Source organism: Rhinopithecus roxellana, chromosome 14 (genome assembly GCF_007565055.1).
Source record: "Rhinopithecus roxellana isolate Shanxi Qingling chromosome 14, ASM756505v1, whole genome shotgun sequence".
Classification (NCBI taxonomy): Eukaryota; Metazoa; Chordata; class Mammalia; order Primates; family Cercopithecidae; genus Rhinopithecus; species Rhinopithecus roxellana.
In genome coordinates, this window is record NC_044562.1 from 62,818,808 (window position 1) to 62,843,803 (window position 24,996).

Below are 24,996 nucleotides of genomic sequence, written 5' to 3' on the forward strand. Positions count from 1 at the left end.
GGCCATGACACTGACAATTTCTCTGATAAGTGGGTATTTTAGTACCAGTTTTTAAACTCAGCCCATGTCTGCCTTGATCCATGAACATGCGTGCATGCGTGCACGCGCACACACACGCGTGCACACACACACAGAGTACCTTGGTTCTAGGAGTGATGCTGTCTTTGTAATGAGTTCTATACATGAATGCCTTCTCTTTCACATTCAATGTCCAGGTTCTCTTGAAACTTCCAGAGTAGATGAAGGCAAAGCCAGAAACGTGACAGAGTCCTGTCCTGACCCATGGGGATAGGAGCAGCTGGTCCAAGTGAGGCCTGCCACAGCATCTTGAGCGCACCCCTGCCCCACCCAAACCCGTCAGATGTTAGCATCTGAGCCTCTTAGCTCCCTGCAAGTGCACTTCGGTTGCTCTGCCTAGGTGAAAGCATCTAGAGTGATGGACAGCAACTATAACCACAGCCCTGGCCCCAAGGAGGCATGAGGGCAGTCATGTCTGAGAAGCTACTGCAGCGCCCCCAGTTAAGCCACCTTCTTTCTACATCACCAGGTAACCTCGGGAGCTCAGCTCAAGAATATGGTTCTGGGTCAGGTGCGGTGGCTTACACCTGTAATCCCAGCACTTTGGGAGGCCGTGGCGGGCAGATCACGAGGTCAGGAGATCGAGAACATCCTAGCCAACATAGTGAAGCTCCGTCTCTACTAAAATGCAAAAAATTAGCCGGGTGTGGTGGCGGGCGCCAGTAGACCCAGCTACTCAGGAGGCTGAGGTAGGGGAATCACTTGAACCCGGGAAGCAGAGGTTGCCGTGGAGCTGAGATCATGCCACTGCATTCCAGCCGGGCAACAAAGCAAGACTCCGTCTCAAACAAAAACAAAAACAGAAACAAAACAAAAAACAAAAAACAGAATGTGGTTCAGGGCTGGGCATGATGGCTCACGCCTGTGACCCCAGCACTTTGGGAGGCGGAGGCGAGGGGACTGTGTAAGTCCAGGAGTTTCAGACCAGCCTGGGCAACAAATTGAAACCCTTGAAAGCCCGTCTCTACAAAAAATACACAAATTAGCCGGGTGTGGTGGTGAGCACCTATAGTCCCAGCTACCCGGGAAGCTGAGGTACAGAACTGTCTGAGCTCAGGAGGTCGAGGCTGCAGTGAGCAGTGACTGCCACTGCACTCCAGCCTGGGTGACAGAATAAGACCTTGTTTCAAAAACAAAACAAAAATGTGGTTCTGGACTGACATCAACGTCCTTCCACATGGACCGGACAGCTGCACTGGCCTTCCCAGAGCCGGGCAGCTTAGGCCTCCAACTTACTACACAGGCTTCAACTTCCTTGAAGGGCCCCAATCCCAGGAAAGCCCAGACTCCCCAGCTGTGGTTTTAACGCCCACAGATCTTTGACATCAGAGAGTCCATGTCTGCACTTATACATGTAAACCTTAAAAAAAAAAAAGGTTTGCCAAAACAATAGGATAAACTACAAAACTCTCTATTGTCTCTCCTTAAATAATTCTAAAAGGCCTTTTCTCAAAAGCACGATTAGACAGCTCTCTGATGAGTGAAGACGTTGGCTGGGGCTTCAGAAGCAGGAGGCAAGATGAGCGTTCGTAATCAGAGGTTCAATTGGACTACAAATGAGCAGACTCGGGAAATAGATTTTGTGGATTAAAAACATGCTTTTTCTTTCTTGGCTTAAATTAATTCTGAACATTGATTTTTGAAGAGTGTTTGTACCAAGTGGGAATCACAGAATTTCAGCCTAGAGCGGCCCCAGAAGTTAAACCATTCAGCCCTGAATCTGCTACAAAAATGTTTTGCAGTATCCCCAACTGGGGCCCCTCAGTCTCTGCATGAGCACCCTGGGGACAGGGGTCCACAGGTCTCAACAGTGAGAGCTGCCTGGACGATCTCCCTCGGAAAGAGCCAGGGTCCTCTGCCCTCCCAGGGCGCGGCTGGTACCTAACGCTAGAGCTGCACTGAGCTGGTGGGGACTTCCACGGACCGTGGAGCCGCCACAAAAGCCCCAGTGAGATGTCTTCTCATATGTGGCAACACAAGCCAAGCCCCTTCTTAGTCCACACTCTTCCCAAAGCAAGTTCCAGTTTGACCATGGGACGCCCCTCTGAATACACTCAGCGTCCCCCACGTGCAGCAGCTAAATGGAAAACAACTAGGGAAGACAGGGAGCCCGTCGCCTTCCTTAGGGAGGAAGTGGTACTAAGGTGGCCCCCACTGGTCTGGGCTGAGCGTGCAGACAGCCTCCCCTAAGCTTCCATCAGTCCGAACTTTCACACTTCCCTACTCTAGGGACCAAGAAGATGGAAAACTCTAAAAATAGTTTATTTGAAACTTTTAGAGGACATGAAGCCATGATCCTACTGGTCAGGAGATGACAGAGGCCGGAAGGCTCTGCCGGAGACGCTCAGGCAGACAGTTCCCGTCAGTGAGTGCCAATGGCCCCTGTGATCCTAAGTTTTTTTGATTCCGCATAACCCAGGGCCAAACGGCATGGTGGCATGTCACCATGCATACTTTGTCCATCTCTCAGATGCCACTTTTGTACATGTGAAAACCACCTCTGCTTAAGATTCTTTCTTGCTGTCCAGCTGTCACAGTGAAGACATCAATTAAAATGCTTTCTTTGACTCCTATGTGGCTTCGGCATTTATTTTAAAAAGTTTTTTTTTTATTTCTATGCAATATTGGGCTCAGTCTGAACCAGACGCTGCTGCTCTAAGTGCCTTGCAACTGTGAACCCACTGAAAGTGCATGACAACCGGGTGGTCATTGATTATCCTCATTTCATGGACAGGAATTGGTATGACACCTTTAACAGGGGTCCAAAGAGTGTGAACACCAGTCCCTCAGCATTCACAACTGCGTATTTCATCAACTGCAGTTTCATCACAATTGACATCCACGACGATCCTCATTTCACGGATAAGGACGCTGAAACAGACTGGTTATGGAACTTGCCCCACGTGCACAGCCAGCGTGCTATCTGTTCTCCAAAGACGGCTCCCACTGAACCACACTTCGTGGCACTGGTGCCCCGGTATAAATAAATCCTCCCACACTGACCCTGGGCTGCCCGAGACTCACTTTAGCTAACAGCATCCATGGAAATAACACTATCTCCTTTGGGTTTAATTCTCGAGAAAGCCTCGCAGCACCTGCCTTGGGGAGCTCTGACAGACAAGTCAGCCCTGCTGGGCTCTGTCCACAGACCTCAGCCACAGTGTTCTAACAAATAGTCAAACGATCATTTTCGTAAATCCTGAAGTATCAGGGCAGATCCTTATGCAGCAACAGGTAAGAAAAACAGAATTAGCATCCTGTACTGCTGTAACAAAAATCAAAAACACATGGCAGTGGCTTTGGAACCAGGCAGTTGGCTGAGGCTAGCAGAGATGTAAGAAGCATGAGTGGAAGTTGTGATGACAGTGATGAAAATCCTACCTGAGGATGGAAATGGGGCTGGCAGATCGTGCACCAGCAGGGCAATCAGCAAACCTGCTCCCCCATCAGGGCGATGGGTAGCATAGCAAGAGTGCCTCGTGAGCCTGCACACCTGGCTACCAGATTGCCATGCTGGATGCTGGAAGTGCTCCTGGCTCTGTCAAATACGGGAGGAGAGAGGAGGTCCAGGAAATTTCCCAGCACAATTAGAACAAATATTTCAACTGAAAACCTTGCTGGACTGATCACAAAACAGTTTCTCATTCCCAGCTTCTCCTGACAGCAGAAAACCCTTGCGTAAGAACCGGCATCGGAACTAAGATCAAATTCTGGGGATACCAGTAGCTGTGATCACAGAATGAGGACCCCTTCAACGGTGTGGCAGTCAGACCCTTTCCATGAGAACTCAAAGATTTGAAGGCAATGCCTCACAGACCCTTCTGATTAGAGATCCATGGATTACAGAGAGAAATCTGTGTATTAGTTTTTGTTTAATGGAACAGATTATGATTCGACACAAAGGATACCCACAAGATTTTTAAAGGAATTATACCACCTTGGATTAAAATGCACAGAGAAAGTTTAGAAAGAAAAGTGGTCTCTGGGCCCTCAACTTTAAGTACAGCAGGAAGCAGGCTGAGAAAGCTGTGTAGTAGCAAACATGGGTCAATTCTTATGGGAGAGGCAGAGCCCAGGGCCAAGGAGGATGCCTCCTGGGGAGAACATACCATTCTTATGCCCAGAGCAGGGTGAATCTGCATCATGTGCTGGCTGGATTTCAGAATTGTTATGGGCCAGTGACTGCTCCATGTCTCTTGTCCCTCTCCACCCTTTTTTGTTTTGTTTTGAGATGGAGTTTCGCTCTTGTCGCCCAGGCTAGAGGGCAATGGTGCGACCTCGGCTCACCACAACCTCTGCTTCCTGGGTTCAAGTGATTCTCCTGCCTCAGCCTCCGAAGTAGCTGGGATTACAGGCATGTGCTACCACGCCTGGCTAATTTTGTATTTTTAGTAGAGACAGGGTTTCACCATGTTGGCTAGGCTGGTCTCTAACTCCCGACCTGAGGTGATCCACCCGTCTCAGCCTCCCAAAGTGCTGGGATTACAGCCTCTCCACCTTTTTAGAATAAGGGTATCTGTTGCAGTTCTCCTGTTCCTGAGTCACCCCTGCACAGTGTGTGAGATAACTTGTCTCCTAGGTACCCTGGTCTTCCGATGGGGAGGACCATATCCAAGGAGACTCATCCACATGTGTACCTGGTGTAGATGACAAGGCCATGACCTTTGAGCCTGGGCTGGATGCCATAATGGCTTGAGACTTTGGGTAGCTGGGGACAGGCTGTGGGTACTTTGCATGAAGGAGGGTAGAGTGAAGTAGATAGTGTCCAAAGATGGCACACAAAAACCAGTCCCCTCATCCCCCGTGGTGCTCATACCCTGTGTGATCACTCTGCCCTCTGACTCAATTGAACCAACAGAATGTGGTGGAAATTATGTTGTGCCACTTCCGGCCAAAGCCTGAAGAAGGCCTGGAAGCTCCTGCTTTTATGCCCCTGGGAAGCCTGAGCAGCCTTGTGAAGAGGTCAAACTATCCTACCAGGGAGACCAAGGAAAGAGGAGACATCCTGAGACTGCTCGAGGAAGAACTGGGGTCTCAGACAGATCACTGCCCATGACCTTTCCATGTTAGCCCCCAGCCAGCTGAGCCACTTCTGCTGAGGCACCCGATACATTAGTAAAGAAATGATCTTGGACGCTGCAGCCCTAAGAAGTACATTGTGGAGCATGGACAAACTGTCCCCAATATGCCCTGCCCAAACTCCTGGCCCACAGAATGATAAACAATAAGGTGGCACTGTTTTTAAAAATTATTTTTTATTTTTGAGATGGAGTCTCGCTCTGTTGCCCAGGCTGGAGTGCAGTGGCGCGATCTTGGCTCACTGCAACCTCCACCTTCTGGGTTCAAGTGTTTCTCCTACCTCACTCGGCCTCCTGAGTAGCTGGGATTCTAGGCACCCGCCACCACGTCTGTTTTTTTTTTTTTTTTTTTTTTTTTTTGGTACTCTTTAGTAGAGATGCGGTTTCATCATGTTAGCCAGGTTGGTCTCAATCTCCTGACCTAGTGATCCACCTGCCTTGGCCTCCCAAAGTGCTGGGATTACAGGTGTGAACCACCACACCTGGCCAAAATGGCACTGTTTTAAGCCACTATAATTCGGGCTCATCACCCAGCAATAGATAACCCAAATGGCAGTAAGGGGCAGAAACAGGGGCAAGATTCGAGGTACAAACCAAGGGTTTGTACTTGTTACCCCCTGCTTTGCTGCTTCCGTGTGAACCATTTCATCTACGAGACAAATTTTAACTTGTTTGTATAGCAAGAAATTTTAAGTGTTTTGTGACATCGCAAATTATTCTTCTTACCTTACTTGGAAATGGCAAATGTTGGTCTAATTCCTACCACCTATTTACTGACATATCAGAAAGACTGATTTTAATGATCTACAACCAAAATATTAGGATTCCAGGCAGGCACATTTTGCTTTCTGCCCAAGGAACCTTTTCTACAGTGGAGCAAAGAGTAGAATTGTCTTTTGGCTGCAATCTCTTTATTCGTCATGTGTATTCTTTGTCTAGTCCCAAGAGGTCATTGAAAGCCAAAAGCAATGTTAAGTGTACAAGCTTTAAATAACTTACAAAGTTAATGTAATGAATGGAAGTGCTATCTGAAATCCATCACTCAGTGTTTGCTGCAGCCCCAAGCTGTGATAAAACACCACTCATAAATTTATATTAAAACTCTGCTCGATAGCAATTATTTACCAACAAAGATTTATTGACTGCATTAGAGACTGGGGGTCTTAACCAGGCAAATCAGTCTTTGTTTTGAGTCTCAGGGACCAAATGGTGCTGGCCTCTGCTCGCACAGAGATCGTCGTTACACAGAGGGAACATTTCATGGCTAAGCTCCTACGTGGTGATGGAGCAACAGTCTCAACGCAGGCGGCTCCAAGTCGAGATCAGATTATCAACAGACACGTCCACAACCACTCGCCTTTGCTCTGTGGGCAGCATTCTTTGTCGGCTTTAACAGACACCGGGAGGCCACACATGCATTTGATTGAATGTAAAGGACAGTGCCCGTGTGATTTCGCAGCGAGGTCCAATGAATCCTCTTGCTGCTGCAGGAGCACCAATAGTTTCCCAATTACCAAGTTAAAAAAAAAAAAGTTTTTCCTGGCTTAAAAACATCCACGCAAGTTCAAAAATGTTTGTTTCTACTTCTAAAAAAAAAAAAAAGTGATGTTTGAGTACTTCTGTGGTTTTACAGTGAATACTGTTAATCGCTCATTTAGTACTTTATGATTTGCATTCATTACACTTTGGAACAGGTTCTTGTTAAAGGTTTCTATGAAGTTCTAAAATGGCTCAGAGAAAAGCTGGTACCTTTAACTGAGATCCAAAGAGTGTGAGTACCAATCACTCAATTTTCACATTTGTGTTTAATAATTTTATTCTAATTATTCTAATTAAGATTTTTTTCCCTATAACATGTATTAAAATTGTGGCTGAGAGGAACCAAACTGACCTCAATAAAACTAGAGAAACACATTTGGGTGGGTGGTAGGTGGACGGAATGTCATCATTGGAAACTGGAGAAGCACACGGGTCATACAAGCTGTGACCTATTCTTCCCTCATGGCACCAGCTCCATGTGGAAAATGGTCCATCCAGGTGATGCCCCTGCTGAGGCTCCCGACATCCCACTCTTTCGTGACGAACACTTACTCATCTTGATTCTGTCTTCTCATTATGCTAAGCTATACTCTGCAGATAACACCTAGCTAGAAATAGGCCTGGACCCATGAGAGTGAAAATCCATGGCCTGGTGTGCTTGGTTTGGGGGTCACCCTCCCTCACTTGCACTCACGATTAGGCTGGTGCGTGCGTGCGCCCGCCCGCCCGAGCGTGCGCGCGCGCGCGCGCACACACACACACACACACACACACACACACACAGACAACTACAGCACCAGCATAAGGTGTACAATCCCGAGTGGCCAGAGCCTTCCCACCTAACAGGAACTTTCACAGCCTGTGCACCCTCATCCAGACTATTAGCACTGGGGATCCTAAGGGACTGGGGCCGGCAACCTCCCACATGTTGGCCAAATCTGATCTTCTGCCTCTTTCTGTAAATAAAGTTTTATCGGAACACAGTCAAGTTCATTCGTTGGAATGGGTGCATCTGCCCTGAACTGGCAGAGGTAGGTAGCTCAGGAGAAACCACAGGACCCATGAAGCCTAACGTATTCCTCTCTAGCCTTTTACAGAAGACTGTTGATTCCTGCTACAGGACAGGAAACCATGCAGACCCAACCAGAGGCCATCACCTTTCATGTAAATTGAGAAATTCAATTCTTTCTCTCCGATATGTCCTTCTTGCATCCTCCCCCTTACTCCGGCCATCCTCGTGAGCACCCCTTTAGCCTCCCACGCTGAGCTGCAGGGTCACAGGCTCTGCATAAGCAAACACCCCCCCCGCAATGCTCATTCATTAGACGATGACTATTATGGGCTGCATTGTGCTCCACTCCCTAATTCAGATATTGAGATCCTAATGCCCAGCACTCACAATGTGACTCTATTTGGAGTCAGGGCCTTTACAGAGCAAATCATGTTAAAATAAGGCTGTTAGGATGGGCCCTAATCCAATATGACTGTTGTCCTTATTAGAAAAGATCAGGACACAGATACTCACAGAGAAAGACCACATGAAGACACAGGGAGAAGATGGCTGTCTGCAAGCCAAGGAGAGAAGCTTCGGGAGAAGCCAGTCCCGCTGGTGCCTTGATCTAAGACTTCCAAGCCTCCAGAACTGGGAGACAAACGTTTGCTGTTTAAGACAAAGTCTGTCGTCTTCTGTTACGGCAGTTCGAGCTGACTCACATACAGGTGTGTGAACAGGACGTGCACTGCTCTAGGACAGAGAAATGCTGTCCTCCCTTTCCCCCTCCCACACCGACGGCACCCGGCATGGGAGATGGTCCAACGCTGACCTCACCAGTCTCACCAAATACGCCCCACAGGCCCTGGTGTCACACTGGGGACTTCAGCTGTCTCTTCCCCACTTGCTGGAGTCTCAATTCCCATTCCGTACTGGACACACTTCCCCAAGCATCTATCAGGCACCTCAAGTCCAACACACCCCAATCACACACACAGATTGTCTCCCCAGTGGGTTAGGAATTCTGGGGAGTGAGGACTGTCTGAGGCGGCTCTGGCTCCCAGATTCCCACATCAGTAGCTGGCACCTGGCTCAACCTGCAAGAATAATCACGCCAAGTTATAGGTACTCCTAGTCTCAGAAAATAAAATAAAAAAAATCAAAGCAATCCATCAAAAACCTAAAACCAAAAATAAAGAAGCGCACAGGGTGTCACATGCTGCCGCTTAATTAAAACAGCATCAAGACAATCTGGATGAGTGACGCACATACTGTAGGAAGTAGGATTTAACAGAAAAAACCAAGGGTGGCAAAAATGACCAGACCACAGATACACATATATGGATCAAGGCAGCTTTCATTCAAGCTGCAGAAAATGCCGCTAAGTGGAAGAAGTAAATCAATAACATAGAAATCATTCGTTGGGTGCAAAACACATCCCAATTAACTGGCTCTCCTCAGTCCTCCACAAATGGAAAACTTCTGGCAAATTCACATCCACGATGCTGGGAGGTAAATTTTGGTAAAAGGAGATGACTAGAAAATCTGACCAGCAGACACAAGCTTTGCCACTACTAAATCTTTTTAACTTTCTATCCAGTTTAAAGTGTTTCCATAGGAACAGCAGGAATCCCCCCCTTAACCGAGCTTTTTAAAATAGTAATATTTCCCGCCCTGCCCCTCCTCCAGAGCACCTATTATTTTACAGATGGAGGCTTTTCTGTTGCTCCTTCTGTACAGTGGAGGGAGTTGGGGGGGTGGCAAACGGGCCAGGGGCTGATTCTGGATCTTTAACCAGCTCCCCAAAGACCCCCTCCCCTTTCTGGTGAGTAATATTTCTGTCGTTCTGCCAGGTTGCAGGGTACAAAGGGTTACACTTTAATTGAGCTGTCAGCATCTCCAACAATCCTATAAAGCCCCGATTATGCACGGCGGGGTTAGTGACACACTTGTTATTGTGGATGCCCTATTTGCGAAACCCAAGCCTGTGCCACACACAGGTCAGTTCACCCGCGCGACCTTCCTGTCATTAGCTGCGTCTATTCCTACCTCACTGCTGAGAAAATCACACAGCACAGGCTTCAAAGTGCCGGTCGGGACTGGATTCGGCCAGGAGCTAATCACCCACAAATCCAGCTCAAATGGCAATAATTGGCTAAACTGCTCCCCTCTCCAGAGCTCAGCAGTAATTTGGGATAATAAAGAAAAGAATTATTCAGCTAACTGCCCCGAAATGTATGCTTTGTGACCGACACACTTCACATTTTAATAATGATGGACACAGAATCCAATTTAATACAGCGTCCACTGAATAACAAGACCAAGAACAATGACAGGGAAAGAAATAAAAAGTTTGTTGTGTTTCTTTCCTTCCCTTTAAAAAAAACCATGCTGACGATAAGTAATGCCGATGACATGTATGGTTCACATTAGGTCTGGCTAGCATTATTAAGTCTCAACCAGAACCAAATGCTAATCAAAGGAATTTTGAATATGGGCAGAAAAAAAGCCAATGAAGCTACTATATGCTGGGGTACTAAAACCAAACCAAACCTCCTCCATCCGAAGGAAAGAAAAGAAAGGAAAGGGAAACTAAGAAAAACAATAATTTTTTTTTCCCCACCAGGACTGACAGATCCCCTCTTGATTTTTCTAGTTAATATTATATCTTGATCGCCTCGTTTTTCTTCCCCTTCACTCTGTCTCTCCCTGTCATAAGATTTTCGGGGACGACACCAGGGACGACAGTATCTGCACTTAATGGCTGCCGGTAACACCTCTGCAGGATGGCCCTCCGCGGTGACCTGCGTTCGGGGGCTCCGGGGGCCGTGCAATGGAGCAGAAATGCTCTGTCACCTTCTGGCCGCCCATCTCCTCCTCCCACCCAGACAGCCCTGGAGGCCAGAACCGCAAACAAAACCAAAGGGCACTTACCATGGTCTGGAAATGGACTCCATTTCTCCCATAGCTAAAGAAAATTAAACAGAATCCAACTGCCTGCCTAGGAAGTATACCCAGGCCTCCAGGCTGGTCACAGAGTGAGCCGAACCCCCACTTCATGTGATGGGGGCATTCTGCGAAAACGCAAAGAGTTCACGGGACCACACAGTGGCACATGGATATGGCAGGGAGGAATTCCTGTAAAAGGAACAATCAGTACCTGCTGCTCCTGCTTTATTCTAGCGAACGATCCCTAAATTGTTGCCATTGCAAAGATTATACATGCTACCGCAACTGTTTATTAACTCACGTGGGAATGGCCTGCTTGCGCATTCAAGTCAGATCTGTAGAGTCAAAACCGGGGACATCAGGCAAGCTATGACGTCGATCTTCATATCTATGGGAATACTCACGAGTCCTCTGCATGGGAGATGTGTCCTTTCCAACACACACTTTTAAATACAGAAAGTTCCTGAAAGACACACTTCCCTTGTTCTCTCTAGTTCCTCTTTCCCATTTCTGGCAACTTTTCACCCACCTGACTCTTCAATGCTCAGAGTTCCTTTCTTTCTGAGTTAACTCTTCCCCTAGAAGGCCTCATCCACAGCTGCAGACATCAGTACCTGGTGTCCCACAAGTGGCACATCCTCAGCCCGCAAGCCAAGTGTCCCGGCTCACACCAGGGATTCCTCCCACGCTGCTGTCTTGCATTGGCGAGCGACCTGCAGCTAGCCATGTGCTCTCCCGACCCGGGCCTTCGATGACCTTGGGCCCAGGAGGCCCACCTCACACTGCCTCCCCAACCCCAGCCAGCGTCTGTCTCCTGGTCAGCTGAAATCATCCCTCGCTCAAAGAGGAGGCTGTCCTTGGACCTGTACTGTCCCACAGGGCCACCATCAGCCACATGTGCCAACTGAGGACTCGACGGGAGGCCAATCCCAGGTGAGAGGTGCTGTATAGGTGAACTACACACCAGATTTTGAAGGTTCCACAGGGCACAAGGTAACTTTTTGTATTGACTATATGCTAAAATGATCAAACACTGGATATACTAGGTTAAATAGAGCATACTAAAATAAACTTTGGATTCACTTGTTTCCTCTCACTTTTTCTAATGTACCTGCCCCTGCAAAATGGAAATCACATTGTGGTTGGCACTGTGTTTCCATTTGACAGGGCTGTTCAGATCACGTGGGATGCCACTGCCGTCTGGCTCCTTAGTTGCTGGATCATGGGCTTATGGACAGTAGGGACCATTGCCGTCTTGCCCATAACCTGGCAAATATCAAGTGTTCAAAAAGTACTGGATGAATGAATTACTGATTCTAACAAATATCATGAATGGTAAAAAGTTTCATGGAGGTTAAATAATTGGGCAAAGTAATATAACCAGTGAGGAGGAAAGGTGAAGCCACATTGTCTATGGGCTCCAAATCCCATTATGGTAACTACATACATATGCCCTGCCCTACACAGAGCAGAGGAGATTAGAAAGAGCATGCACACAGAGATCTCACCGGAGACCAAAGCAACCCAAACAGTCTCAATGCATGCATGGTGAGTGGACAGCACTACCCTGGATGCGAAGTGGCATGAAGAACACACCCAGGGCTGCCCTCAGGATCCTGACATCTGTTACAGAAGTTCAGAGGTGCCTATGGTTGGTGAAGGCAATTCAGACATGGACTAGAGGTTCTACTGCAGAAATGAAAAAGATGACTCACTTTCTTCCTGATTAAAGAAAGAGAAAGGTTTATGCAGACAAATAGCCATGTGTCAATTTTAGTCTTAAAGACTTAAACCAAGAATGGCTAAAAGGTACCTGGGACAGTTTGCAAGTGGGCTCCCACTGCCCTACCCCACGGTGATGGCAGATGGCATCTGCAGCACCTAAGCCCCAGAAGCCTTCTCAACACAGTACTCCATGCAGTCTCCGCTACGGATGAAAACTGGCACGGAAAACGCACCCTGCATCCGGCCCTGATTTCCAGAAACATTCCATGTACACATTTCATTACGAGCAGAGCAAATGTTTCCTTATACTGCCATTACTACCACTGCCACTTTGACAATGACGATGACAAGGACCGCTACCACTGCTACTAGCAGTAATTCCCTACTACAAATAATTTAATTTCTTGGGCATCTGAATACCATCCCGAACGGATTAGAAGTTAGAAAATAAACTATGCTTCTGGAGAACAAAGTGCATTGAATCAGGGTCATGGTCCCGGGCTGCGTGTGCCTGGAGCCATGGATAAACGGAGCCATGGATGAACGGAGCCATGGATGAACAGGGTCATGGATGAACGCCCGGGACAGCTGGGCCCCTGAGTGGTCTAATGCGCTCCTGCAGTTTTCTTCCTGAGACACTCACCTGCCAGGTGCTAAGCTATCCAGTAGCACAAGCTGAAGAAGGCACTCCTGGTTCTGATCTGTGATAAAAAAAATGAGCTCAAGCAAAGGTACCCAGGACACTCAGGAACCCCATGGCCAGGGTTCCCAATGGTTCTCTTCCCCCCAAATGGGACTTTTTAAGTCATGTTACATCTAAAATGTCAGAGAGATTTTTCTACAGATGTTAACGTTTCATTGAAGGAAACGCCAAGTTACTGGAAATGGTGACCAGATGGGGGTAAGATATAGATATGCATAGAGAAGGTGAAGGGTCATGCCCAGAATCATTCCCCTGATGAGCAGGAACCAGGGTATCTACCAGTCCACCAGCTGCCCACCAGGGACACAGTGGGTCTTTCTACAGACGAGCAGTCAGCTCAACTGCCTGGACCTTCCTGGAACTAAGGCGAGGGAAGAGAGCCGCCAGCATGCGCTCCCTGTAAATCACAGGCAGAGGCTGCCCTGCTAAACACAGGTGGTGAACGTGACAGTTAACGTGGGACGGCTTGGATGTGTTTCGTTTCCACCAAATGTCCTCTATGAAAGCCTTCTCTGTTCCAACTTAGAGGCTGTAACAGAGATTGCATGCTGTTGCTATCAGTAAGAAATGTGTTCCCTGATGATGGAGGAGATTTACATGGTGCCTGTGACACCTTACCAGTTTCAAAAATCTGGATGAAATGCACGGCAATGGTCAAAATGGCACTTCTGGAAATGACCACATAAAACAGACCACACCTTATTCCACTCCAAAGTTCCCAAATGCCAATTACCATTTACAGAAGAGGAGGAAGTGATGTTGAACAAATCCTCTGATTCATCACATTTACAAGAAAACAACTCAAATAGTCCCTCTATAGAAGTTGATTGTTAATCAGAACAGTCTAATGATGAACCACTGCAAATATTATATCAGCAAGTTAAAAACGGCCTTGTTTCAATGGAAGAATCACACGTACATACCATAAAGTATTGTATTTCATGCCCCATTTCCTGTAACATATTAGTGGGTTCAGTCATCAAGTGACAATTGTCTCCTTGCCTGGTTCAGATATTGTGGGGGTTGAGAGGAGGGGTGTGTGCAGTGGGAGAACAGCCCTCGGAGGCTGATGGCCATACACGGGGAGAGATTCGGTACTATTTGTTTTATGGGCCCATCAACAATATTAAATAATTGCACATCTCCGTTTTGGCAAATAATGCAGTCTTGGTAAATATTTATTTTTATACATGCTAATTGAACCACCATTTGGCATGTTGTTCTTCCTTTAATTATTCAAGATTACTCAAAAAAGAACGGCTGAATAGCAGAATCTTCCTGCAATTATTTGATTAATTTACTTCACTATTAAAATGTCAGAAACATTAATTCGAAAAACCAGAATCTGCACTACCGCCACTTCTCTGTAAAGCTAAACACTGTACTGTCTTTAATTATGAGCTGTTTGGAATCTCAGTCACTTGCTATATTTTCAAAAAATTCCAAAACTGAGAGTAAGATTCACGAGGACAATATTGCACTTGTTAGATTCCCTTTAACACTATTCTAGATACCATTAATAAAATACTTATCTGTGATGTGAGACTGGAAGGTATGGGGAGACAGTGGTGACTAGAAAGCTGTGCAGTTAGAAAAAAGGAATCCTCATATTAAATCCATAAGCCACCTCCTTGAGGCAAAAAAAAAAAAAAGGTAATTATAATTATGGTTTCAAGTTAGAACACAGTTAAAGGAAATACAGAATGCACTTATGTAATGACTTCCAGCAGAGCTCAGAATCATCTTCCTTTTTGCCTTGAGTGCTAGGACGCTCAGAGACAAAGTTATATTTTTTATTTCCCAGTGTATGTTTTCTGGGATAACGTCCTTTCCTTTGTTGCTTGACAACTATCTTTTCACTGTTTTAATGAGTATCTGTGTTTCTTTCAGGGTAAGATACAAGCTAAAAGGAGGAGGAAGAGGAGCATAAGAAGAAAACAAACTGAGATGAAGGATTAGCCCCTAAACTTAGCATTACTGAGGACAGAAGAAAGCAATTATGAGACTGGGCTGGGAGGGGAAGGTAACCCATGGGGATGGTGATCCCAGCCTAGTTCCTTTCCAAGAGACATTCGCTGTGGTGTGGCCATACAACCTCTGCTTGCTGGTGGAAGGCGCTGCGCACAGCCAAGAACTGAGTTGTCCCAGAATCAGAGCTGTTTGTTGCCTCTTGCTGCCGAAAGAGGAGCAGCTCCAGGGCGGAGGCATTTCAGAGCCTTTTGAACTCCACACAGTACTGTGAAGGGCAGGCAATGGCTTTTCAGACAATAGTTCAGAACTTATTCAGCAAAGCTCGATTCTTTCCTTCAAAGGTTGAAATTTGTTCTACAGATAAAAGTAATGCCTTCGGGAAAATAACTCTAAGGCCTTCCGGACAAATGCGAGACTCTCTGAGCATTGAGTTACTATTGTGTTAAGGTATAGTCAGCTATGGAAATACAGTTAGAAAAGGGAAGCAGGAACTTTTTTTTTTTTTAAACTGTTCAGGAAAAGTAAGAAACTGGAAGGCCTCATACCAATTAGTCGTTCCTATCTGAACACTGCAGATTCAAAATACTGTGTAGTTTTTAGAGGTAATATGCTCCAGTTTTGCAAGGGGATGGAACAAAAGGCAGAGGGGGGGTTGCAGATTTCAGGATGGGGGTTCTAACCGGGCCAGTCATGGCCATTTCCCCGTAACAACAGAGAATGGTTCTCTGGTCTTAGCAAACAATTCCTCCCATTTAACTTCTCTGAAAACTTCTTATGGGTGGAGAGGGAGTTAACAAAAGAAACAATATGTATAAAAAAAAAATGCAAGGTGCCCAGAGTACGGCTAATGGAATTTGATGCTGGCTTTAATTTTAATGAAGAAAGTTGCCAGTAGCAACAAAACTGTCAGCAGCCGCCGAGCACCATTAATAAAGATCGAGACAACATTAGTGCCCGGCACCAGTACAAAAGGTTCCCCTCGCTTCATGCTGAGCTAAATTGGCTGCCCAATTTTTCTTAAGTGTCCATTCTATTTAGAAGACAATTTATTAATTTTTGCCATTCATTGTCAGTTGACAGGCCATCATTTTGTAGCCCGAATTTTAGATGAAAACTAATTGAAAAGACTGGCAGTATTTATGAGGGGTATTATTTGTCAATTACAGTGGCAAATACTCCTTGCTACCACCAACTTTGATGCCCCTGATCTCTGGGTGTGAACACTGTTACTGCTGGCGTTAAAATATGAGTAAGCCTCTCCCTGCTCATCAATTTCACAGGCATGTAGGGAAACCACCTTTCATGTTCTAGGGACCTTTTATGGTCGATGGATACATTGTAACTTTTGACAAAGGGGAAGTACACATCAAGTAATGATCACAGACAATCATGCACACAAAATATAATTCATTGTGAACTAATTCATATTTATGATTTTTTATCATCTCTCAATAATAGTTATTGGTTAAAAGGTCTGTTTCCTAAATTTTGTATGGTTTCAAAACATTTTCCCCCTAAACTAGTGCATCTTAAACTCAAATATGTACAAACAGGATATATACATTCTGCCCATTAATTTGCCAACTTGAAAGCTCAATGTCTTATCTTAAAAAAAGGCTGACTTTTTATAAGCAAAAACGTTTTCAATCAGTAAGAAGCCCTTAGAAACTTTGTAACTAAAGTTTGATAAGTATACTTCTCTAAAAATATTATGTTCATGTTCTATAACATTATCCTTACATTTTTTAACACACACTACCAAAACCGTTGATAAAACGCATCTTAGCAATGAATAGTAATCTGCTTACTAACTAAAGAAAAATCTACTGAATTACAATTTTATATGCCCAACTTAACTTCGTTTATGTGGTAATGTTGATGATGGAATTCATTGAAGATTGTTATATAGTTTGGATTATGTTCAATTTGAATTTATACAAAGTTGAAGATTTTAGCAATTAAGATACACATTTTCCCAAAGTGGTGATACTAAAGTAAATGCTGTACCGTCACAGTATCGTGTAACAGTCCTGTACAGTCCTGTTACATAGTATCATGTAACAGTCGTGTAGTATCCAGTCCTGTACCAGAAAAGTGAAAATCCCCCAAGATCACCCAGGAAGCAGCCCTGGGTATATGCCTCACACTCCCAACATGGGCAGACAGTGTGGCAAAACACACAGCACAGGGAGACAGGCCTGCTTCTGCAGGCTCTCGTTCTTTCAGCGCTTTTTCTGGAAAACTCTTTATACCCAGTCAATTCCCAAATGCCGACTGTACTACATTCTTGCAAATGAATTAAACAAAACTGCTTATCATTAGCTGCTTCCAGTCTTCCCTCATCACCAACTGACTTTGAATTTGCTGCTATACAAAAGCTGGTTGGCAAACCGAGGAGGTACTCTTCTGTGTCATTTCTGTATGGTGCATATGTGGAGAAACAGACAATGTATACACATGACACGCAATGCATCCATGTTCTTGGTGTATCGACTTCTGTAGGTTCTGTTTAAGAAGGAACAGCTGCTGTAATCCCAGCACTTTGGGAGGCCGAGACGGGCGGATCACGAGGTCAGGAGATGGAGACCATCCTGGCTAACACGGTGAAACCCCGTCTCTACTAAAAAATACAAAAAAAAAAAACTAGCCGGGCGAGGTGGCGGGCGCCTGTAGTCCCAGCTACTCGGAGGCTGAGGCAGGAGAATGGCATAAACCCGGCAGGCGGAGGTTGCAGTGAGCTGAGAACCGGCCACTGCACTCCAGCCCGGGCGACAGAGCGAGACTCCGTCTCAAAAAAAAAAAATAAAATAAAATAAAAAAAAATAAATAAAAAAGGAACAGCTGCAATCAGGGTGGAAAGCCGCACGCATGCTGTGAGCCACTGGAGGGTTGGGGTCAGGACCCTGCAAGGCAGGAAGTTGTGTCTGAGGGTCTCCTTGGGGATGCTCATGAAAGGATCGACGACAGCGGCCCCCAACCTTTTTGGCACCAGGGACCAGTTTCCTGGAAGACAAGTTTTCCATGGATAGGGAGGGGGGATGGTTTGAGGGTGAAACTGCTCCACCTCAGATCATCGGGCAGTAGATTCTCAAAGAAGTGTGCATCCTAGATCCCTCACATGTGTAGTTCTCAACAGGGTTCGCACTTCTATGAGAATCTAATGCCCCCGCTGACCTGATGGGAGGCGGCGATCAGGTAGTAATACTCACTCACCCGCCGCTCACCTCCTGCTGTGTGGCCTGGTTCCTAACAGGCCACAGACTGGTACCAGGCTGTCACCCAGGAATGGGTGACCCCTGCTCTAAAGTGTAGCATCTCAGGCTCACCACCTGCGTCTCCACGGAGATCACTGATGCTACTACTGCTCCAGTGAGGGCACTTCCCATGGAACGTCTGACTCCCACTTACACAAATCCGGGCCCATTAAATACCGTGTGGCTGAGTGTGTGTGTCTTCACGTTTCTCTACGGCGGCATTCTTTCAGGCATTGGTCTCACATCTACCACATCCAACCGAACCGCAGCGCGGGAACCAAGCGTGTTCTCAGAACCCTGAGCTCACGACAGTGGCCAGCACTTGCAGGAGGCCTTCAGGTCTGAGTGTCAACTAGGGAACAGTGGCTGAAGTTCTAAAATTTCAGGACAACTTGGGCAAGGGACATTTATGGTGGCTGTCCTACATCCAACTCCTGTGCTCATGGCCAGGACCTGTGACTCTGCATGGGAAGGTGACCCTTTCCCATCCTGGCCTGTGTACTCTAGGTTAACATGTGGCCTAGGCCAAGACAATGAGCCCCAGTCACAGGAACTGGTTCAGTACTGGACAGGCAGATGGTCCACACGGGGCTGCTCACGACTGATGAGGGCATTTCCAGGCCTCTGGTTTGAGTCTACTGCTGGCTGACACGTGGAAAGGACAGGAACCTCAAGGGCCCAAGTTTAAGCACACGGGTCATGAGAATGTACAGATCCTGACGGCAGTCCCAACCCAAAGGGATGGAACTCAAGCCATGCCTCCTCACGGTGCTGTTTGGGGTGACCCCCCTGCTTCCATGAGTCAGAGAATCCCTACTTTACTGACACCAAGCGAATCACATTTTCTTATATGGAAAACCCAAATAATTCTCGGTGAATCACTGGGTATAAGAATAAACTAAAGAGAAGAAGCTATAGCTTCAGTGATGCTAATGTAAGATGAACATTTAAGAATATTTTCGGCCGGGCGCCGTGGCTCACGCCTGTAACGCCAGCAATTTGGGAGGCCAAGGTGAACGGATCACAAGGTCAGGAGTTCAGGACCAGCCTGGCCCATCCGGTGAAACCCCACCTCTACTAAAAATACAAAAATTAGCCGGGCGTGGTGGCGGGCGCCTGTAGTTCCAGCTACTTGGGAGGCCAAGGCAGGAGAATCACTTGAACCCAAGAGGCAGAAGTTGCAGTGAGCCAAGATCATGCCACCGCACTCCAGCCTGGGTGACAGACCGAGACTCCGTCTCAAAAAAAAAAAAAAAAAGAATATTCTCAGTACTTCTGAGACAAGGCTGACCCCCCTGGGAATGCAGTAGCCTCCGTGCATCTACAGACCCCACAGGGTAAACAAGTCATTTCCTCTAAGGCATGAGGATCAAGGATGTGTCCCCACTCACCCACTTGTCACTGTCACACATTTACCAACACCCAGTCTCCAATTCAAACAAATATCTTCTGACTTGAATTCAGGGGAGCTGCTCAGCCTCTCAGTCTTCTCAGCACGGTGGAGGTAAAAGAATGAGATGAGTAGCTGTGTATTTATAATATCAAAATCAAAAGTTCAGAGCAGCGAATCTAAAGGAAAGATTGATACTCTATATTTAAAGCAGAAACTGCTCGATTTTAAATTTACTATAACTCAACTTTTATGACTTCAAAAACGTACTGAACGTAACGCAGTTCAGAATTTGGTGTGAAAAATGATAAATCTGTAACTGAATGAATAAGGGCATCTAAGAAACTATAGCAATTATCTTTAAATGTAGTCTAGCAAAGAGAACTTAGAATTTCAGCTGACATGTAGCTTTGAATAAATCTACTGATGATTAATTTTGACATGCCTGTCACACTACTAACTCCCTGGAAAATCAAAGCAACCATTTTCCAGGTAGACTTTTGTTACTGATCACAAGGATGACCTCACGCTTCCATTTCCGTGCGCCACCCCCAGGGACGGCAAGCACACGCATCACCACGTCAGTTTTCCACCTGGGGCCTGATGAGGCCGGTTTGTTGAACATCACAGACAAATACCTTCATCTTTTTTTGCCTTTAAACCTTTTCTACTTTTCTGTTCCTTCACGAAATAAGGGTCCATGAGTCACCCTAGTTTAAAATAACTGGCATTAAGATTTCAGAAGTAACAAATACAAGGAGGCAGATCTCATGGTGGGGCCTCCTCTGAAGCATCCTCTCACAAAGTCTACGTGATGAAGTTGTAGCTGACCAAACGTCTTAGGCTCCCAGAGCAGAGGCGATCTACACTTCTGAGGGCATTGTACAGGATGCAGACTCCAAAAACAAGAATGAATAAAGATTTGTTTCTCATTTGCTCCATTAACTCCTCTAGGAAAACAATAATAATAATAATAAAACAAGTGAAACCAGGGGACACCCAGCCATTTTTGAGCTCTGACCATGGGAGTCCACAATTCACTGCCATCAGCAACTGCCACTTAATAGATAAAGCATGTCAGGCTTGGAGGGTAAGAAACATCCCCAGGTCCACCATTAGTAAGCGGACGCGGCAGCCCTAGGCTCCAAGCCGGTCTGGGTTGAAAGCCTCTGGTTTCCTACAATGCGCTGAAATGCTACAATGCACTGAAATGGGCTGCTGTACAGCTGGCTGTGCCTTTGCAGCCACAACAGCAGCTGAGGCTGGAATGAGGCAGCCATCTTCCCCCACCTCTGTGATGAAGGGCAAATAGCCAGCAGGGAGGTGAGCTGGCAGGAGTGGCCCCATCTGATGCCAAGCAGAGCTAGAGACAGGCCTCATAGGTCCCATCTAACGGGGAGAGAAGCAGGGAAGGAGAGCAGGCCCGTAGGGAGCCAACAGGACCACAGCCCATGTTCAGTTGGATGTGGGGGAGGAGCAGGGTCTACTCCATGCAATATTCTTTCTCCATGTGACCTTGAACAAGGCCTGAGTTTCTCGGCTGTGACGGGAGTTGTCAACGCTTGATCACTGGTTTTCAAATTGGGTTTGCTGGAGGTGACCCCACAAGCCCTGGAAGACAAGGGGAGGCTGAGCGGGAGTGCCTGCCTCTACACGGCGGCTCCACTCTCTCTAGCTGAGTTATTTGAATTTTATCCAGTCGTATAAGGTGCAATCATCCCATGAGCCTACACATCAACTTCCTTTTGCTATACTCAAAGCAAGCCTGGAATGGACATATTTACCATATTTGCTTCATTAAAAACTCGGAATCGTTAGGTATGGCTCAATTATGGCATCTAGTATCTCCACATGGGCAGCTGACAATGAGTCTACAATGAATGACTAGGGACTTTCGCTGGTAACAGTGCTTCCCAAGTTAACTCCTTATAGCCTACACTTAAAAACAAAACAAACTAGCAACCATCCTTTCCCCCATCCACACACACCTGTCTGTTGGCTTCTCATCCTACTTCGCAAAAATGAACTAGTTTGTTCTACAAATTTCAGCACTTGTAGATGCACTTATCATACTTTACTCCCTAAATGAGGCTGAATAATATATTCGTCTGATTAAATTTTCATTAACATCCAAAATCATTATTCAGCCATATTGTCTGAAAAAACATTCTGGCCTTAAGTCCCCAAATAATTACCATAGGGTGGTCTGGAAAAGTGATACCTAGTCTTGCTAACAAAGAAGAAACAAAACTGCCATTTAATCTGTCTATTATAAAACACTGTAGAAGAGTGAAAAGAAAGGCTCACATCTTCCTATCTGCCACATCCCTGGGGCACTGAGAGGTTTATCTGTACCTGCCTGGGGGTTAATTAGAAAGGAACAACGAAAATCACAAGGAAGTTGACATTATTTCCAACTCAGTACCAAGAAAGTCACAACCTTCCCTGTTCCTAAAACAATTCCTCACTCAACCTGCCTGAATCAGATATTTCAAATCTTGAAGCAGAGTAGGGGAGCCATTTTACCCTGTTTTTTTTCTCATCCAGTCTATAAAACGCAGTCAAGACATATCCGCTCAATCTTGAATTTTAATGTCTTATGGTTCTACTACTGCTCGTACCCAAAACATGCAAAGTGCCAGCAAATGGATTTTTCTTTAAAAAAAGGTTCCTTAAAGAAAGAGCGTAAACTCTCATTGATTTCCTTCCTTTGTGGACTGAATTGCCCACTATAGAAATTAAGGGGTCTTTTGTGAGTTGCCCAACTTTCTGGAGGAGTGCTCCGTTTCTCCAGCTCTCCCTCCCGTAACCTCTTTGTTGGAAGGTGTCAAAGGTCTATCAGAGATGCGCTGAAGTCAGGACAAACAGCGACGGCCTGCGAGCTATCGGCAGATCTGGAGTTCACCTCTATGTTAACTCCCACCGCTAATTCATCATGGCCCGGACAGCTGGGCTGATTGTGGGCCTTCAGCACAATGCGGGCTGGGCTGACCACCCCTTGGCCCTGGCCAGGGGGAGGACTGACGGGCACGGGCTCCAGCAGGCCCGAGATAAGTGCTGGCTGTCAGTGCAAGGACAAAGAAGGGCAGGCCCTGGGGAGAGAAAGGAGATAAAAAAAATTCTTCACAACTGCTTTATCTGATGAGGGTTATGGCTAATTAATTATAAACTCAATTACCTAACCCTTACTTCAGCAGTCTCTATTCATTAAGAGATAAAACTTGACTGACGGCTAACTTTCTCTCGCACACATCCACACACAGCATGCTCGCTTCAATTTAGACTCGCAAACACCCAATTTCCTAAAAAGATCTCCAAAGGCACCCATACCTGTCAGGCGCCTGTCAAAAGGCGGTCTGTTTGGGGGTTCCCTCCGTTTCCACCCCAAGCCCCCTCCGCGCACACTAGGAGGGCCCTGCTCCCATGCTGAGCGCTGGCATTAGAAAGCAAACGCAGACGCAGACAATAGGGCATTATGCACGCCCGGGCCCCTCTCCGCTGCCTCGCTCGTCTCTGCTGCATTTTAAGTGAATCTTTTAATTTGGGAGCTCAAATTGGGTAATCGGCTACAGAACCGTTTTTCCTCTTCCCGAGTAAATCTTTTCAATCAGAAACGGGAGAAACGAGCACTCAAGCATATATTAGTTTTAAATATAAATCTCCATTTCCCCCCTAAATTCTGGACAGGCCTGACCTTCTTTTCAGTTCCTGGCACCTTGTTTCAGAGTCGGCAGCAGCTCACAGGCCTGTTTCATCAATGGGTTCTATTCAGCGGAGGTTGTTAATCTCTTTCACCCTCTCTCCGCTTTGCCCACTTTAATGTATTTTCATGTCTATAAGTTCTTTTAATAAGCTGGGAGGGTCTGGGAGAGAAATACTTCAGGTTTCCTTACTGCTCGTCGCCAAAATTACCTCTGGCGTACTGCAGATGAGATGTGCGAGTTGTGCATCAAAACACAGGGTTTTATTTCTTTTCCTAACAGGAGGCTACCAAAGCCCCCAGATTTAATTTCAGCTCAATTATTATTATGGCGAGCAGTCAAGAAGCGCTTCCCCATCCCCTTCTTCTTTCTGTTCATGGGCTCCTTGCAGTTGCACTTGTATTTCCGGGTGTTCTGGGTTCAGGGCCACACATGCGGAGATGAGCCCAGAGTACACTGCCGTGGGCATCCTGGTGTCACTGGCTGCAAACGCTCCAAGCGGAGAGATATCCAAGGGACACTGGTAGCAAGTAATTGCAAGAACACACAACACACTTTGCCTTAAAAAAAAAAATCCCCAAAACAGGGGCCATTTTCCCATCACTCGCCTGTGGCACACGGTACATTGGTGGACAGGTGAAGTTTAGGGAAAGGGGTGATGTGCAGACCCCTGGGGCTAAGCTGCCTCTGCCTTTCCCAGGAAATGGCCTTGCTAAGTGTGTTCACCGTTCCATGGCCTCCCAGTCCAAACCCCATGTCTGTAGCGGAGCCGCATTTCCCTCCCAGCTCCGATCGAACAGCAGGAGTGCCAGGCGGGCATTGATGGTCTATATTCAGCACTGACAGCCTGGACAGGGCCCTCTGAGGTCCACTGGCTCCTCGCACTCTAGGCCAGGCCGTGAGCTCAGAGGTCCTGGTGACATTGGCTGCTGTGTCCGAGGTTAACACTGGGCCGTGCCTAGAAATCAGGTCTCCTGGCTCCTTGACAGCCCCGCACCCTTCCTGTGGGAGAGTCCTGTGAACGCCAACCCCGTGAACGGCCTGCCCGGGAGCCCCTCCGTAGGTTAAGCAGGGAGGCTGTGTACAGCGGGAGGATGCTGGGCCAGGTCCCGGAACAGCCATTCCCTTGCTAAACCCCTCGGGCAGGTCAGTCAGCCCCTGCCCACCACAGAACCACAGTCCCCCAAATGGACTTGAACCTGGAAACCCACTGCTCCCTGGAATGCACCTGACATGAGTGGGCTGTGGGGTGGGCCATGGAATTCCCTGACTTTGAAGTACAGTCATCATCCTTTCAAATCTAAAATGTGTGTGAAGTCACCACCCCCATCCTGTGGGATGGCATGAAGATGAAGGGTGACCAGAAACAGGAATACTCTTTGCAAAAGCAGCTATTTTTTGTGAGAACACACAACAGCTATTCCAAAATGTCCTGAAGTATGTCTTTGCAAAGCCCTACCTGCCAGCAGCCTCAGGAAACCAAGGGGCAACACCACGCCCTCGTTTCCCAAGTGAGGCCTCTGGAGTCAGAGCTGCTCAGAGGGATGTCTTCACCAAGGTGTGTGGACACTCTCATGTGGGGTGGCAGAGCAAGCTGGCTGATGTCCTGCAGAGGTG

General features: G+C 46.7%; 1 protein-coding gene across 8 annotated transcripts in view; it reads right to left on the reverse strand.

The window, feature by feature from the left end:
• The window catches only part of AGAP1 (ArfGAP with GTPase domain, ankyrin repeat and PH domain 1), a 650,028-nt gene that overhangs the window by 264,552 nt on the left and 360,480 nt on the right, over positions 1 to 24,996 (reverse strand). The window contains exon 10 of one of the 8 annotated variants that reach the window (XM_010364391.2): positions 22,255 to 22,770. The exons of the other annotated variants lie outside the window; for them this stretch is intronic. Within the exon in view, the coding sequence (XP_010362693.1) occupies positions 22,612 to 22,770 (159 nt within the window). The 3' untranslated portion in view covers positions 22,255 to 22,611. Of the gene's footprint in view, positions 1 to 22,254; positions 22,771 to 24,996 lie in introns of those variants that run through there. 8 annotated transcript variants of the gene reach the window in all.